General features: G+C 50.3%; 1 protein-coding gene across 2 annotated transcripts in view; it reads left to right on the top strand.

Moving 5' to 3' along the window:
* The window catches only part of LOC136851247 (PC-esterase domain-containing protein 1B-like), a 157,346-nt gene that overhangs the window by 84,683 nt on the left and 56,667 nt on the right, over positions 1–15,996 (top strand). For both annotated transcript variants that reach the window (XM_067125204.1, XM_067125203.1), the window contains exon 3: positions 102–181. In XM_067125204.1, coding sequence (XP_066981305.1) covers positions 102–181 — 80 coding nt within the window. The remainder of the gene's footprint in view (positions 1–101; positions 182–15,996) is intronic.

Raw genomic sequence — 15,996 nt, 5'->3', positions numbered from 1 at the left:
TGCTGCGCTTAAACTATAAATCAGATTAATGGGACACAATTACCTATGTTGTTATTTTTTTACCCAGATGATTTGTTAGAATATTTTCTCCTTGTTTTCAGATATTCGATGTATGTACAAGGATCTGATTCAATTGATTCATGCCAATGCCATCACATCACCAGCTGTTTTTCGTGGTGGGGTAAGTATATTATAAGAGTCAGTGACAGCAGCGAAGATTTATGTGGACCCTTATATGCCTTCAGGAGACCACACTCAAACAAAAATCATGTCACATACCTAAACAACTGCTAATACTGTAGATTCAGAGTACCCTTTAATGCACTGACTGATGCTTTGCATGTTTGAGCAACTGCAGTACTTTATGAAGCACCTAACCCCATTCATAATTAAGTCTTACTTTATAAGTGACACCTCAACTTAATGGACTTCTGTATTTACCAGCTGCAGTATTATTATTTAGGATGAGTCTTACATACTGTTAAAGTTAGCTTACATCTCCGGACCAGTAGGCGAGTCAGCATTAAAAAAAAAAAAGATTGAATGGCTGCCTGGATGACTGTCTAGTTCACTTGTTCTCCACCAGGTGTGTTTCAAATATTTAAGCTCTTGTCAGAATTCTCCTCACTGCCATTGGGTATAGACGAATGTTGGTATTTTATGGCTTTTTCTGCTACCATGGTAGTGTGCATTTATTTTTCCTAGGATGCCTCCACTGGAATCAAGGCTAAGAATGTCAGGTTCTGTAGGAATGATTACTTTGTTAGCAGAATGTTGATTTTTAGGAGATACACACAGTTTATGCTGGCTGCAATGGTTTTAAGTGTGATCTTGAGAATATATGTGATGAAGTATGGACTTTTGAAGGACTTTCTGCTTAAGATCATTAGTATAGGAAGAGAAGGGAAGTAGCTAGATTGTGAAGCAATTAGTTAGGTCAGGTTATCAACCTGTCATTTCTTCCCCTTCTCCAGGTCCTTCTTTTGTAGTTATCTATACTCAGTCTAGGCTTTTCCTTTGCTAATGCTTTAGTTAGTACTGTACTGAGGCTTCCTCTTTAGCTCCGCCTTGCACTCCCCTTTCGGTTCAGGAAAACCGTATTGAGATTTTAGAACAGGACATAAACCTTATTTGTTCCTAATACAGTCCTTTCAGTCTTTATGTAGGAATTACCTTTAGCACAGCTGGAAGCCAACCTGGTCAGCAGTGTGTCACCTTACCCTCAGCCGTGCTATGGTGAGGTTGTGCTACGCCACCCTCTGCCCTGGTTGCCGTTGTTTTGCCTTGTTTACGACTGTGACCATCGCTTCCTTTCCTGGTGGGATTGTTTCATTCTTGTGTATTTTCCATCTGTTTATGTGTTTGTACTGTATGGTTGCTTTAGTGAAATATGGGTAGAAGTGGCCTGGTACCATCGAGAAGGCTTGTATCCATTACCGCTCGGCTATTGATGTAGACCTTCTTACCCTTTGCACACCGTGCTGGGGGTATAAGTGCAACCCTAATTCTGTGTGTGAGGAGTGCCGTGACTGGACTCCAGAGCAACGGTCCAGGTATTTGTTGAGGAGGAAGTACAGTATCAGAAGAAGCCTCCAAGTCGTCATCTGAGGGTAACACGGCCCCGAAGACTCCCTAGGTGGCTAATCCTTCAGATACTTTCCTCCCGCCAGCGAAACTCCCCTGCTTTGCTACCACTCCTTAGGGAGAGGTTCCCCTTCGTTGTCTTTGGTCGCTTTGTCGGGTGGAGATTGTTGTTGGGACTGGAAGCCAGGACGACCTCCCTTCCAGGTGTGGAGGAGGAGGAACTCCAGGAGACCTGGCAGTCACTTGGCCTCCAAGGAGTTCTCTCGATGCAGGGCATCTTCAGTCACCTGTGAGATGCTCATGCCCTTGCACTTCCTCCAGTGACTCATACTGCAGTCACAGTGACCACATCAAGTGTCACTATGATGACAAACTACTTGATACCCTTAAGTGTGTCCACAAACCCCGTGTTGACAACCCCAGCAGTAGTACAAGACTCACGCTCCTGTTATGTCCTCCATGGTGCCTGCCCCTGCTTCCCAGGAGTCTGTTCTGGAGTCTTTCTCCAACCTCGGGCAGCAGATCATCCACACCCTCTTAAAGAAGGCGAAGAAGAAGAAGCTGAAGTCCAAGAAGAGGAGTAGGCAGGTATTGTTGTCTTCGTCTGCTGCTGCCTCCTCCCCTTCCTCTTCCAAAGTGCACAAGTGGAGGAAGGAGGAGGTAGCTTTCCCCACCCGGAAGATGGCCCACAATGGGTCTTCTGAAGGGGTGTCTCTCTCCCCAAGGCAGACACAGGGATCTCTCACTGGCTCCCCTCGGTCTTTGGACTCGGGGGGGGCCACGGGTGCGCGGACCAGCACTTCTGCTTGGAGCTCTGCTCCCAAGCTGAGTGCTGTGCCTGCCTCTACTCTAGTCTCCTCGGACATTCGAGCAGAGGGGTCTTCCGCGGAACCTTCATGTACCGCAGAAGCTTCGAGTAAGGGTGCTCAGGTGTCTGTGAAACCTTGAGTTTCCTTGACCAGTAACGAGGAGTCAGCTTTGCGTTCTAGTTCAGGCACGCAAGAGAGGACGGGTCCAAGCATGCAGGTGCTTCCCCTCCCCTGCTCCTACTTGCCCGAGTACACGGCCAGGGTCCCAGCAAAGGTGTTGCTGACTCAAGGGTCTGCTCACTGGGAGTCACTTCAAGGAGGTCCCCCTTACAGTCGTCTTCTTGACAGGAGGCTTCGGCCTTGGAGATGGTTGGAGTACATTGTGAGGACAGTGCAAGCTCATGCCCAAGAGTGTGCGACTGCTCTCCCCGGGCTGGCCCCGCTTGCATTCATGCGAATGGGCCTGCTTGCTGCCAAGAGCCTTCGTGTACGTTCGCATGAGCTTCTGCAGTCTCGTCGGGACAGCCAACCCTCCATGTTCTCATAAGAGGAGGCATCCTCCCAGATCCTTGAAGCCATGACCACCACAGGTGGGCGATCGCTCTGGGCCTGCATCTCATGTTGGGACCGTCAGTTGCAACCGGACGGGTAAGGGTACTCGCTCCCTCTCTCCTGTCCCCTCGACTTCCTTGGGGTGTTCCAGGAATCGTGAGTCGGACAGAAGGGTCTGTGATAGGGATGCCGCATCATGTCACAGTCCTACAGCAATGACTTATTAAGGGGGCAAGGTTCTTGGATCTACCTGTTCGTATGCCCAAGTGGTTGAGCGGGGAGCCAGGGGTTCTGGTGAGGTTCTCCCACCTGCAAGGAAAGTATCGAGGGAGGACTGGGATTGGAAGGATTCGAGGGTCCTCTGCCCTAAGAGACACATTCTCCCGAGATACAGAGGACCTTTTTGGAGATTGGCACATTGATTCGCCAGCACAACTATTTCAGAGAAGGGACCATGGTTATGTCCATCGACTGTCCTTCTCACCTTGAAGTCTGCTGGGTCCTAAGAAGGAACCCAGAGCTTCTGTAGGCTTGCCTTGGTCCTTGCTTGTCAAAGGAGTTTTAGATCAGGTTAACTCATGTCTCTGGGGAGGAGAGTTCGCTTCAGTCTAATCGCTCAGCCATGCTACTTCCTCCGCCTCTGCCTCACCAGAAGAAGTACTACGCGCCCTTGACAGATTCACTGCCGACAAAATGGTTTGACCTGGACTTGGTTCGCTTAGCTCTGGGTCTCTTTGGGGTGGAAGATGTAGTCTTCACACAACAGGAAGCAGTGAGCCTGGAAGCCATTGCAATGGCAGCCATCCAGGCAGTCTCCTGGCTGGACCTGTGGTCTCACATTTTCCAAGGATGCAGCTTCCATGGGTTCCATCAACCCCACAGAGGACTCAACTTTCGGGAGGCTGTGCCAATCTTGTGGTAGGGCTGTCTCCTACCTTGCCCACCAGATGGCAAACCTGTGGGCCAACTTGGTGTTGAAGAGGAGGGAAGCTGTCCTCACTCGGATCACCAAGTATGTTGGCCCAGACTCTGCTTTGGCTCTTGAAAATGGAGACTGTTACTAGATTCTACCTCTCTTCTCTGTCAAGAGGAGGTAGACTGCGGTGGACAAACTTCATGTCAAGGACAACAACCGACTTGTTCACCCGTGACAAAGGCCTCCGGGTCTTTGCTCATCACTATGGCCCAGCCTTCGGGTCCGGCTAGCAGTTCCTCAGGTGCTAGAAGCCCCAGGCTTCGAAAGGTGCTTGAGGAACCACCCAGCCTTCTTCTGCCTCTGTGAAGAAGGATGCAGCCATGCCCCTTTCCACCCCTCTCCAGTCCAGTAAAGGGAAGGGAGGCAAGGGAAAGAAGAAGAGAGGTAAATGCTAGGGTCAACATTCCCCTCCACAAGCTGCTGTTGGGGCCGGGGGGGGGGGATGTTACTTGTTGAACCATTGGGCAACATGGCAGTGACACGGAGCTAAGACCTGGGTAATGGATGTCCTTTGGGAGAGCTATCTACTTCCCTAGTAGTTTCAGTCACCCCTCACTGACACTAGTCCAACCCCAGGCCTACATACTTGGCTCGCCGAAGGATCTCACACTCCGGGAGGAGATTTCAGTGATGCTGAGAAAACACGCTGTAGAAGTTGTGACAGATCAGTCTCCAGGCTTTTACAGCCGAATCTTTCTCGTGGAGAAAGCACCTCGAGGGTGGAGGCCAGTCATCGATCTCTCCCCCTTGAACTGATTCGTTTGCCAGACTCTGTTTCGAGATGGAAATGGCTTTTTCAGTCCTTGCTTCCAACAGGGAGAGCGACTTCATGCTTATGGTGGACATGAGCAATGCATATTTCCAAATACCCATTCATCAGTCCTCATGCAAGTAACTTTGCTTTATCCTTGGGGAGACAGTACAGGCAGTCCTTGGTTAACGGTAGGGGTTCTGTCCCTGGCCAAGCGCCTGTAACTGAATATCGGCAATAATAGCACTAAAAACCCCGCTTAATGGCACCATTAACCAGAGATGGGTGCCAAAATCCCCACTTAACAGCGCTGTTAACTGGAGGTCAGTGCCAAAATCCCCACTTAACGGCGCCATGAACTGGAGATCGGCTCCAAAAATCCGGTTAACGACGTCACTAGCCAAGCGCCGTAACACCGAAACGCTGTTAATAGATGCCGCCAGTACTGCCTGTATTTTAGTTTAGGGCACTTTGTTTCAGGCTCTCGACCACTCCCTAGGTGTTCAAGCAAGTGTTCACCCTTGTGTTAGCTTGGGCCCATTCGCACGGGATACGTCTGTTGAGGTATCTTGATGTTTGGCTAGTCTTGGCAAAGTCTCATCTGCAGTTGCTCCAAGACAGGGGTTTCCTTCTCAAGTTACCCTGCAACCTGGGGGTTGTGGTAAATCTTGAGAAGTCTGATCTCATACCAAGAAGAGAATAAAGTACCTGGGCATGCTGATAGATATGGCAGCATCAAGAGTCTTCTCTTTGGACTCTTGTATCAGCAGGTTCAGGAAAGCAATGCAAATGTTCCTGTCCTGGCAGGAACAACCAGCTCAGCAGTGGCAGGTCGTTGTCGGTCACATGTCGTCCTTTGAGAAGCTGGTCCTCATGGACGGCTTCACCTTCATTCTCTCCAGTGGAGAATGAAGGAGCTATGGTCTCCAGCATGGAATCCTCCATCTTTCCCAGTCCCTCTCTCAAAGTGGGTGAGACAGGACTTAGCCTAGTGGCTGGACAACAGGAACCTCGTAATGAGAGTGGCTCTGCACATTCTCCCTCCCAAGATCCTTCTGTTCTCAGATGCTTCAACTGAGGGATGGGGTGCACACTTGGAGGAGTTGTTGATTTCAAGTGTGTGGAAGCGAGATGACAAGCACCTTCACATCAATATTATGAAGCTCAAGGTGGCCTTCCTGGCCCTCCAAGAGTTTCAGGATTGAGTGATGGGACACTCTGTGGTGTTGATGAGCGACAACAGCACAGCAGTGGAATACGTCAACGAGCAAAGAGCCATAGTGTCTCTTCCGCTGCACCAGTTGACAGTGCAGGTGCACAAGGGGCCAGTAGCACACTTGATAGAGTTATCAGCCAGATACATTCCAGGCAAGAGGAATGTAGTGGCAGACAAGTTCAGTTGCAAGGGTCAAGTGATGGGGACAGAGTGGTCCCTTCACATGGATGTCATGGAAAGGCAATTCAATCTTTGGGGTGCCCATTGATCAATCTGTTTGCCACCCGGCACAACAGGAAGCTCCAGGTGTTTTGTTCAATTGTCTCTGAGCCATGGGCTGCAGCAGAGGATGCCTTCCAACATCCATGATACAACCTGGATGCCTACACCTTTCCACCTTTCTGTCTGCTTCACCTGGTGGTCAACAGGGTGATTATCACCAGGAACCCCAGAATGACCCTGGTGGTTCCCAAGTGGCCACATGCTGCATGATATCTAGACCTGCTAGCTCTATTTGTCGAGATTCCCCCCGGTACAGCCTGCTTTGTCAGCTGCACATAAAACAGTTCCACCAGTCCGTGAAGTCACTTGCAATTTATGGCTGGAGACCATCCAACATCTCTTGTGAGCAAAAGGCTTTTCTTGCTCCCACACAGCAACAGAGATTTCTGGATACATGCGACAGTCCTCTGCTGCAGTCTGCCAGTGGAAACGAGCCGTCTTCTGTGGTTGTGTCGTGGATGGAGTCTCCCTCCAGTTGGAGCTACTATTCAGCAGGTAGCGGATTTCCTCATCTTCCTTCGCCAAGAAAAGCTCCTCTCTGTTTCAACTGTTAAGGGCAGGGCTGCCCTGGGCCTAGTCCTATGCCTAAGGGGCATGGATATCTCCTTGCTGGAGATTTCTTTGCTGATGAAGAGCTTTGAAAGGTCTTGCCTTCCCAGGGAACTCATGCCCCCCTGTGTTGGCTGTGACTCATACTCAGGAGCCTGACTTGTGCACCGTATAAGCCCTTACGAGAGACGTCAGACAGGGATCTGCCCTCAGGACTGTTTTCCTGCTTGCCCTGGCATTGGCAAAGAGAGTAAGGGAACTGCACGGATTTTCCTTTGATGTAAAACACTCAAGGGGATGGGGATTGGTTACACTTGATTTCGTCCTGGATTTGGTAGCGAAGACTCAGAAACAATCGTTCCCTGATGCAAGATTTGAGTCTTTTACGATCCCCTCCCTAGAGGATTTTGTTGGTAATGATCCAGACAAGATGTTACTGTGCTCTGGTGCTATCTGAAGAGGATTTGCCATCCCAGGTTTGAGTGTCGACGACTCCTCATTAGCACTGGCTCAACCAAGAGAGAGGTGCCCAAGAACACTATCTCTTTCTGGCTTTTTGAGACAAATCAAATGGGCGTACTCTGCGTCAGGCGAGGAGGATTCCAGTATTTCGTCCTGGATTTGGTAGCGAAGACTCAGAAACAATCGTTCCCTGATGCAAGATTTGAGTCTTTACGATCCTCCCCTAGAGGATTTTGTTGGTAATGATCCAGACAAGATGTTACTGTGCTCTGGTGCTATCTGAAGAGGATTTGCCATCCCAGGTTTGAGTGTCGACGACTCCTCATTAGCACTGGCTCAACCAGAGAGAGGTGCCCAAGAACACTATCTCTTTCTGGCTTTTTGAGACAAATCAAATGGGCGTACTCTGCGTCAGGCGAGGAGGATTCCAGTATGTTCCAGACGAGAGCTCATGAAGTCGGGCATTGGTCCGTCCCTTGCATTCAGGAAGAATCTGTTGGTTCTTTAGGTTCTGAAGGCAGGGGTGTGGTTGCACCAAACCACTTTCACCTCCTCCTACTTTCGGGATATTGTGCACAATTCCCCAGACACGTTTTCCTTGGGTGCTGTGGTGGCTGCTCAACAAGTTGTGTAGCTTACCTGGCTCCTCTAAGTGGACAGGCAACATCTCGCCTGAATGGTCACAGAAGAGAGTGTTCGTGAGTGACTGGTCCTCCTCCCCTCCCTCTTTCCTTCAACCTTACTCTCCCCTGCAGGCAGAGGGTAGTTATCTAGCTGTCACTTGCTGGAACTGGCGTCGATGCAGGTGAGTTTTCTATAACTTAGTATCCATTCTGTGATCTAGATAAGATGCATAGAAGCAAACCATTCCCTCTCTCTAGCAAGGAAAGAAAGGGACAGACATTGTTAACCCATTGCTTATACATGGTCTTTTCATTGTCTCCGACACAAAGATTCAACCTAAACTTTTCTCGGAATGCTGCTTTTACACTCATCTTTTCGAGAAACTGCCCAGAAGTCTGACAATTGAACATGCAGTCCTTATACTTCATTCAATATGTTGGAGGCACGGTCTTCTTCCTTGATCTCTCGACCAGAAAAAGACCTAGGTGTGGTGAACTACCAGTCAGTTCAGGAACTTACTCAGCTTCCTCCCACCAAGAAGTAAGTCTTCATGTATAAAGACTGAAAGGTTTGTATATTTTATAGAAACAAATGACAAATTTTAAAAGTAATTTATATTTTTCCTAACTATACAAACCTGAGGTCTTTATAGTTAATTCCCACCTCATGCCACCCCTGAAGCTGACACCAAGCTTATATCTGGGCCAAAGGTAAAGTGACTCAACTGACCAGGCAGGTGAGACTCCCCCACCCGGTCGTTTAGTAATTAACTACCATACCACCTTGTTTGAAGTTAATTTGCAGGTTCCAGTTGTGCTGAAGGTAATTTCTGTGTAGAGTCCTCAGGTTTAAATACTCCTAAAAACACTATGTTAATACTTAACACCTTTGTAGCACACCTACACACCTGAACTTTCTTAATTGAAATATGTTAGAAAATGCTGTCTTCCTGATAACAGTATAATTCCACCAATATGAATATTATCATGATAACTAGCTTCCAGATGATTTGTAACAGATGCGATTGCTTTTCCCACTGAAAATGACCATAATTGTGAACTAAAATTTTGTTGTTCTTACACAGTTGCAAGTCTTTGTTCAGTATATATAGATTTATCTTCAAGCGTGAGCTGGAATTGGGCATTCAAACTTATTGACAAGGTGGTTAATTACTGACAGGTAGGGGGAAACCCTGCCCACATGCTAGTCTGCACTCCACATTGCTTCCAGCAACCATCAAGTTCAGACATTTCTCAGGGCTCTCTCCCCAACTTTGCTGTTAAAATTTTTTGATGAATAAACTTGAGTATTCCCTTTCCTGTATGGGCCTTTTGACTGTGTTTGTCTTATGATTCAAACCCATTGGTCAAATAAGTATACTTCCAAGGAGTTTGGATTAGTTTTCCTTGCTGAGAAGATCACTGTTTTCATCGGAAATATAGCAGCTTCTGGTATTGTTTACAGCAGCTGTGTCATTCTGTGATTTACTGGATAAAATGTTAACTGTTCAGGTTGTAAGACTTGGCCACTTGGAAGGACCGCGAGAGTTTGGTTTGCCCTAAGTAAGGTAATCTTCTATTGTGGCCTTAGTTTTTATTCTGTTGGTGAAAGTAGACTATATAGCCATATTCTGCTGATCATTGTGGCTTAGTGTTTGAGATTCCAGACTTGAACAGCCATGCAGATAAGGCAAGTATTGACAGTGGTGGAAGGATGTAGAGGCATTCTCCTTCCTTTCTTCACCTTCTAGTTCATCTCTCTTCTCTTCAACCCCACTCTTGTAACTATGGTTGTGATTTTGGAGGGGGGGAATCCACCCTGCATGTGAGGCCTTAGGCTTCTTTCAGTGTGCTCTTCTTCTTGGGGTAGAGCGGGGGAGCTTGTTCTCCAGCAGTGATTGATTTTCCTAGGTAGGATTGGCACTGGGTCCCATCTCAGACTTGAGGTTTTCTTTTGTCTCATCTCTCTGTAAGCTTTCAGGTTTACATTGAGTTGAGTTCCCGTTCTCCCATGACTCCTAGGAGTTGCACAGAGAAAGGGTTGTGTGACCTGATTTCATGGTTTGTTTGCTGGCATAGGCAGTCCCCACTTACTCGCAGCATCGGTTAACACTTTTTCAGCATTACGGCTCTTGGTTAGCAATGTTGTTAACCGGATTTTCGGCACTATCTCTGGTTAACAGCACTGTTAAGTGGGGATTTCGGCACCAATCTTGGGTAAACGACGCCGTTAAGCTGGGTTTTCAGTGTTACTACAGTTGACCCATAGTATTCGTGGGGATACATACCACAACCACCCATGAATAACTAAAATCTGTGAATACTTAAAACCCCCCCTCAAAAAATGCTAAATTGTCAGAAAAGCAAAAATCCTGTCAAAAAATGCTTTGACTGCCTATCTTGAAAGTTCAAATACCAAATGTATACTTAAAGTATCATCCTACATCAAGTATGCCTTAAATCATTATCCTATAACTTCTGTATTCATCTTTGAAATTATATCATTTCCAAGTCATCTTAAACATTAGTACCCTTTTCCACCCAAAATGAGAGAGAGAGAGAGAGAGAGAGAGAGAGAGAGAGAGAGAGAGAGAGAGAGAGAGAGAGAGAGAGAGAGAGAGAGAGAATTACCACTATGGCTTACATTAAGCCATTCTTGTGCTGGCATGGGCAAAAGAGAGAGAGAGAGAGAGAGAGAGGTTTATCACTTTTTTAAGAGGTGCTAAAGAAACGAGCAGGAAAAAGTTACTGCTGATTTATTGAGGACACAGGCGGTTTATATAGCGGCGGACTAACGTCTTGCTGAGGAATACAATGAGAACCAGGGTGACCTGAGGTCAGTAACATTTGACAATAAATACAATGAATAAATACACTCTGAGTTGCAAAAATGGACAATAATGAAGAGGACGACATTCTGATACATGAGCAAAAGAAACATATGCTATACAGGTTAGTAATAGGTAGGTAATTACATAGATCAGTTTAAATGATTGGGTATGGCTGATCCTGAGTGACCCGTTATCCTAGGAGCAGCTTAGAAAATGGGTCGCCATCATAGAAGACCCGCTTAGCGGGGACTTTACAAATACCCCCCCCCCCAAGACGTGGGTAACGTCTGATTAATCCACGTATCTGCTGGGGCGTTGAAGAGTGCCACGGCTATGCGAAGTGAGCGGGGGGTTGTGCTGTGCGTGGGAGCGGCTGGCTGCGGGTGTGGGCGGATGTTTCCGGGGGCGGTCTCGTGGCCACCTCCTGCGGCGGCCCGGCTGCAGACGCTGCTCAGGCGGAGGGTGCGGTGCAGTAACGTCTGTTTCCTCCTCCAGGAGGGCGGGCTTGATGTGATCGACCGACACCCAGTCGTTTTCTGTGAAGGGCGAGACGGAAAGCCTTGCTGTTCCTCTCCAGCACGCGGAAGGGCCCCCGTAGGGCATGGTCAGCGGTGGGGGGATGGCGTCATCCCTGACGAAGACATGGGTGGTGGAGGACAAGTCGGGAGGTTTGAAGGTGACTGACCTGTCGGTGTACGTCCGCTTACAGGGGACAAATTTGCCAACTATGTCGCGAAGCCTCTGGACTGACGGGTTGTGGTGGTCCTCTGTGACCAGTTCGCCCAGGACTACGAGGGCTCCCCGTAGATTTTCTGTGCTGCGGATGGCTCGCTGTTGGCTCTGGGGACGGTTCTCAGCCCGAGGAGGACCCACGGCAGCTGGTATTTCCAATCCTCAGCAGTGCAGCGGGCCATGAGGGACACTTTCAGGGACCTGTGGAATCTCTCCACCAAGCCGTTGGCTGCGGGGTTGTAAGCGATGGTGGTGTGGTGAGATGTCCCCAGTAGGCGTGCCAGGGCGGACCACAACTCGAACAGGAAGGCAGGGCCCTGTCGGTGGTTATGTGGTCCAGGGACGCCAAACCAGCTGATCCAGCTGGAGAGGAGGATCTCGGCGCACGCACTGGTGCTGGCTTCTTGCATGGGTGACGCTTCGGGCCACCTGGTTGAGCGACAATCATCAGGAGATACCTGGCCCTGCCTGACGGGGGAAGAGGGCCAACGACGTTGATGTATATGTGGCCGAACCGCTGCCCCGGCTATGGGAACTCGCCTACTCCAGACTTGGTGTGCCTACTCCAGACTTGGTGTGACGACCTATCTTGCCGGTTTGGCACCAAAGACACTGTCTCGCCCAAGTCCTAGCGTCCTTCCGCATTCCGTGCCAGACGAACTTCTCTGTCAGCAGCTTGGCCGTCGTCCTGCCGGAGGGGCGGGACAGCCCGTGGATGACGTCGAATACCTGCCAGTGGCGGGAGGCGGCGAGGCTGGCCGGTGCTGACGTCGCTGAGGAGTTTTGGTCCCCCGGGGGGCGAGGGCCACGTCCCTCCACTTCAGGGACGTGATGGTGGTGCGGTAGGCTGGAGTCTCCGGGTCGGTGGCCTGTTCCCGGGCAAGGTCCCCGTAGTTGATCCCGAGCTGCACCGCGTTGAGCTCGATTCTGGAGAAGGCGTCTGCTATAGGGTTCTTCCTGCTGGGGAGGTACTTGATTGAGCAGGTGAACTCTGCGATGGCTGCGAGGTGTCGCTGCTGCCTGGAAGACCATGCGTCCCCCTGCTTGGTGAAGGCGTGGACCAGCGGCTGGTGGTCCATGTAGATTGTGAAGGGTGTACCCTCCAGGAGGAACTTGAAGTGCCGGACCACCTGGTACACTGCGCAGAGTTCCCTGTCGAAGGTGATGTAGCGGGCTTCTGTGGGGTTGAACTTCTTGCTGAAGAAGGCGATGGGCTTGGGGGCACCGTCAATGATCTGCTCCACGACGGCTCTGCCGGCGGCACTACTGGCGTCCGTCATCGGTTGGAGGGGAGCGGTGGGGTCCTGGTGGGCCAAGGCGGTTGCCTCGGCGAGGGCGGCCTTCGTCAGGCAGAAGGCCTGCTGCTGGCTGGGTCCCCACACTAAGGAATTTGGTTGGCCCTTCAGGATCTCCGTCAGGGGGGCCATGGTGTGTGCGATCCCGGGGATGAACCTCCTGTAGTAATTTACCATCCTGAGGAACTCCTGGACAGCCTTGACAGAGGTGGGAACGGGGAACCTGGTGACTGCTGCGACCTTTGATGTGAGCGGGCGGACGCCATCCGGGGATATCTCGTGGCCCAGGAGGTCAGCTTTCTCGACGCCGAAGTTTCACTTGTCAAATCTGACGACGAGGCCATTCTCCTGCAGGCGCTGCAGGACCGCCCGGATGTCTTCTGGTGCTCTTTGTGGGACCTGGAAAATATAAGGATATCATCCACATAGCAGACGCAGAACTTCAGGTCCATTGTTAGAATTATCTCAAATCAATTTTAGGGAAGTCTTTATCTCTCTGTCTTCAGATCAATTTCTTCATATTCTGGAATTTTAAAATTCTTGAATTCACTCCGAAAGAACACCTGTTCTTTTGTCCGACTGGTACCACAAGACTGAAGACTCTTGTCGGTGTCAACAACTCCGTTTTCTTTCACTTTGTCGAAACTCTCGAACCTGGAAAAAACAAAACTGTTTCCTTATAAGGAATACATTTAACATTCCAATTAGAATACAAAAAGGGGAAAGTTAAGAATTCACATTTAATATTAACAAACGGCAATCATTCAGGTCCCCAAAAATGGGGACAAAAAGTAAGAATCCATCAGACTATTCTCCCTGAATGAAGGTATCATTCTCCAATCAACTATTTTTACACCATCAGCCGCTGGAAAGTCGCCCCGCGTTCCTCAGGCCGAAAGTGGAGAAGGCGAAGACGTAGGACCTGAAGGGCATGATGATGGCGGTTTTGGGGACATCTTCTGGAGCAACTGGTACCTGAAAGTAAGATTTTAAAAGATCCAACTTGGAAAATATTTTGGCCCTGTGGAAGGAGGCTGTGAGGTCCTGCATCTGCATGTTTGGCAGGGGTTAATGGTCAAGTTCAGTTTCGAGGTTGAGCCGCCTTTAGTCGCCGCAGGGTCTTCAGGAGCCATCTGGTTTCTGCACCATGTGGAGGGGAGAGGCCCACGGGCTGGAGGCCTTCTTGCATATGCCCATGAACTCCATCTCGGCGAAGGCGTCCTTGGCCTCCTGAAGGCGCCGCGCGGAAAGCCTCTGGAACTTTGCATGTGCAGGGGGCCCGTCGTCTTTATGTGATGGTAGATGCCATGTTTTGCTGGGGCCCCGGATACCTGACGGAGCTCGGGCTTGAATACGTCGGGAACTCCTTCAGCAGCTGGGCATACTGGTGGGGGTGATGGAGCAGATGGTAGGCAAGCTGGGTCCCGTTGCCAATGGGAGGGACTGGCAGGAGTCAGTATCAAGGAGACGCTTACGACGACGTCGACTGCCAGCCCGAAGTGGGCGAGGAAATCCGCACCCAGGAGCGGGGTCCTTACGTCCGCGACGATGAAGTTCCACTTATACCTCCAGCCAAGGATGGAGATCGACAGGAGCCTGGTGCTGTAGGAGAGGATGGGGACCTGTTGACAGCCGTCAGGAAGGCAGCCTGGTCCGGTGGGCGCTTGCAGTCCTCCCTGGATGGCGGAAATATTGATCTAATGGGCCCAGTGTCGACCAACATCATCCTGCCAGAGATGGTGTCGCGGACATAGAAGCCTAGTGGTTTTGGGCTCCTGGGTTCCTCTGCTGCCATGGCGGCCTGTTCTGTTGGCTGCTGCCTCCCCCGTTTTTTGGATGGGTGAATGAGCACGGGGGTTGGCAGTTCCGGGCGTCCTTGCCGTACCGCTGGTGGTAGTAGCAAGGGCCTGGTGGGTTCCTCTTGTGATGATATGGTGGCCGCCTTCTGGTGACGGCGCTTATCTCCTCCTCTGCGCCCTCCTCCTGCTGAATGGAACTGATGGGGTGTGCGGGCGCTGATGCCCGCTTTGCTGCCCTTGCAGAGTCGGTCAGCTGCTGCACCATTCTAATCAAGTCCTTGAGTGGCGTGGTGTAGGGCTCGAGGATCTGAGTCCGGACTTCCGGGAGGAGCTGGTGGAGGAGGATCTCCCTCGAGAGGCTGATCTCGGACTGCCTGCCATTGCTGTTGGTGCCGAGTAGGATGAGGAGGTCCTGGATTGTGCCCCACGACTCCATGATGCTCTGGTCCTGCTGCGTGTTGATGACGAGGTCGAGAGCGCGGGCGGCCCTCTCGGCGACTGGCAGGGAGCAAGTCTCGATGAGGGATGTTTTCAGGTGGCGGTAGGTGAGGGGGCGTGCAGCGGACACCCACGGGACAAGTCTCCTGTAGACCTCCTCCGGCAGGGCGTTGATTACTGCGTCAGCATGCAGCACCTCGTCTGTGAGTTCTGCCAGCCTGAATTGACCCTTGACCCTGTACAGCCACGATGATGGGTTTCCCTGTGTGAAGGGCGGCAGCTTTTGTTTGTCCTGCCGGGCAAGGCAGCGTGCAGGGCGCGAGTAGCGGAGTGGAGGAGCGTGTTAATCTTGACGCGGGGAGGGCGCGGGTGATATGAGCGGGAGGTAAACGTCTGAGTCCGCGAGGTTCGCGGTTAACTGAATGTGGGAGAGAATGTCCGCGTCCATGCTTGCTCTAGCCCTCTTAATTGGAGTGGGATGCTCATGTCAATACGCACTTGGGAGCGCGCCGTGTGAGTCTGTTAATGATGCTGGTGATTTGCCGACGAAAGTCAGCATGCCCGAACGCTGGTTACAGCGCCGTCTTAAGTCTGCTAGGGCCGTGGGTAGTTCCTAGAGCCAAGACTACGTCGCCGTGTGAGTCCGCTAATGGCTCCGGAAACCACTGCGGGGTCACCACTTTTAAGAGGTGCTAAAGAAACGAGCAGGAAAAAGTTACTGCTGATTTATTGAGGACACAGGCGGTTTATATAGTGGCGGACTGACATCGCGCCGAGGAATACAATGAGAACCAGGGTGACCTGAGGTCAATAACATTTGACAATTAATACAATGAATAAATACACTCTGAGTTGCAAAAATGGACAATAGTGAAGAGGACGACATTCTGATACATGAGCAAAAGAAACATATGCTATACAGGTTAGTAACAGGTACATAATTACATAGATCGGTTTAAATGATTGGGTATGGCTGATCCTGCATGACCCATTATCCTAGGAGCAGCATAGAAAATGGGTCGCCATCATAGAAGACCCGCTTAGCAGGGATTTTACACTTTAATCTCTCGAGGAATGTTAATCCATTTCTCTTAACT

Source organism: Macrobrachium rosenbergii, chromosome 23 (assembly GCF_040412425.1).
Source record: "Macrobrachium rosenbergii isolate ZJJX-2024 chromosome 23, ASM4041242v1, whole genome shotgun sequence".
NCBI classification, from domain to species: Eukaryota; Metazoa; Arthropoda; class Malacostraca; order Decapoda; family Palaemonidae; genus Macrobrachium; species Macrobrachium rosenbergii.
The sequence above is the reverse complement of the archived record's forward strand: the minus strand, read 5'-3'. Positions and strand labels throughout refer to the sequence as shown.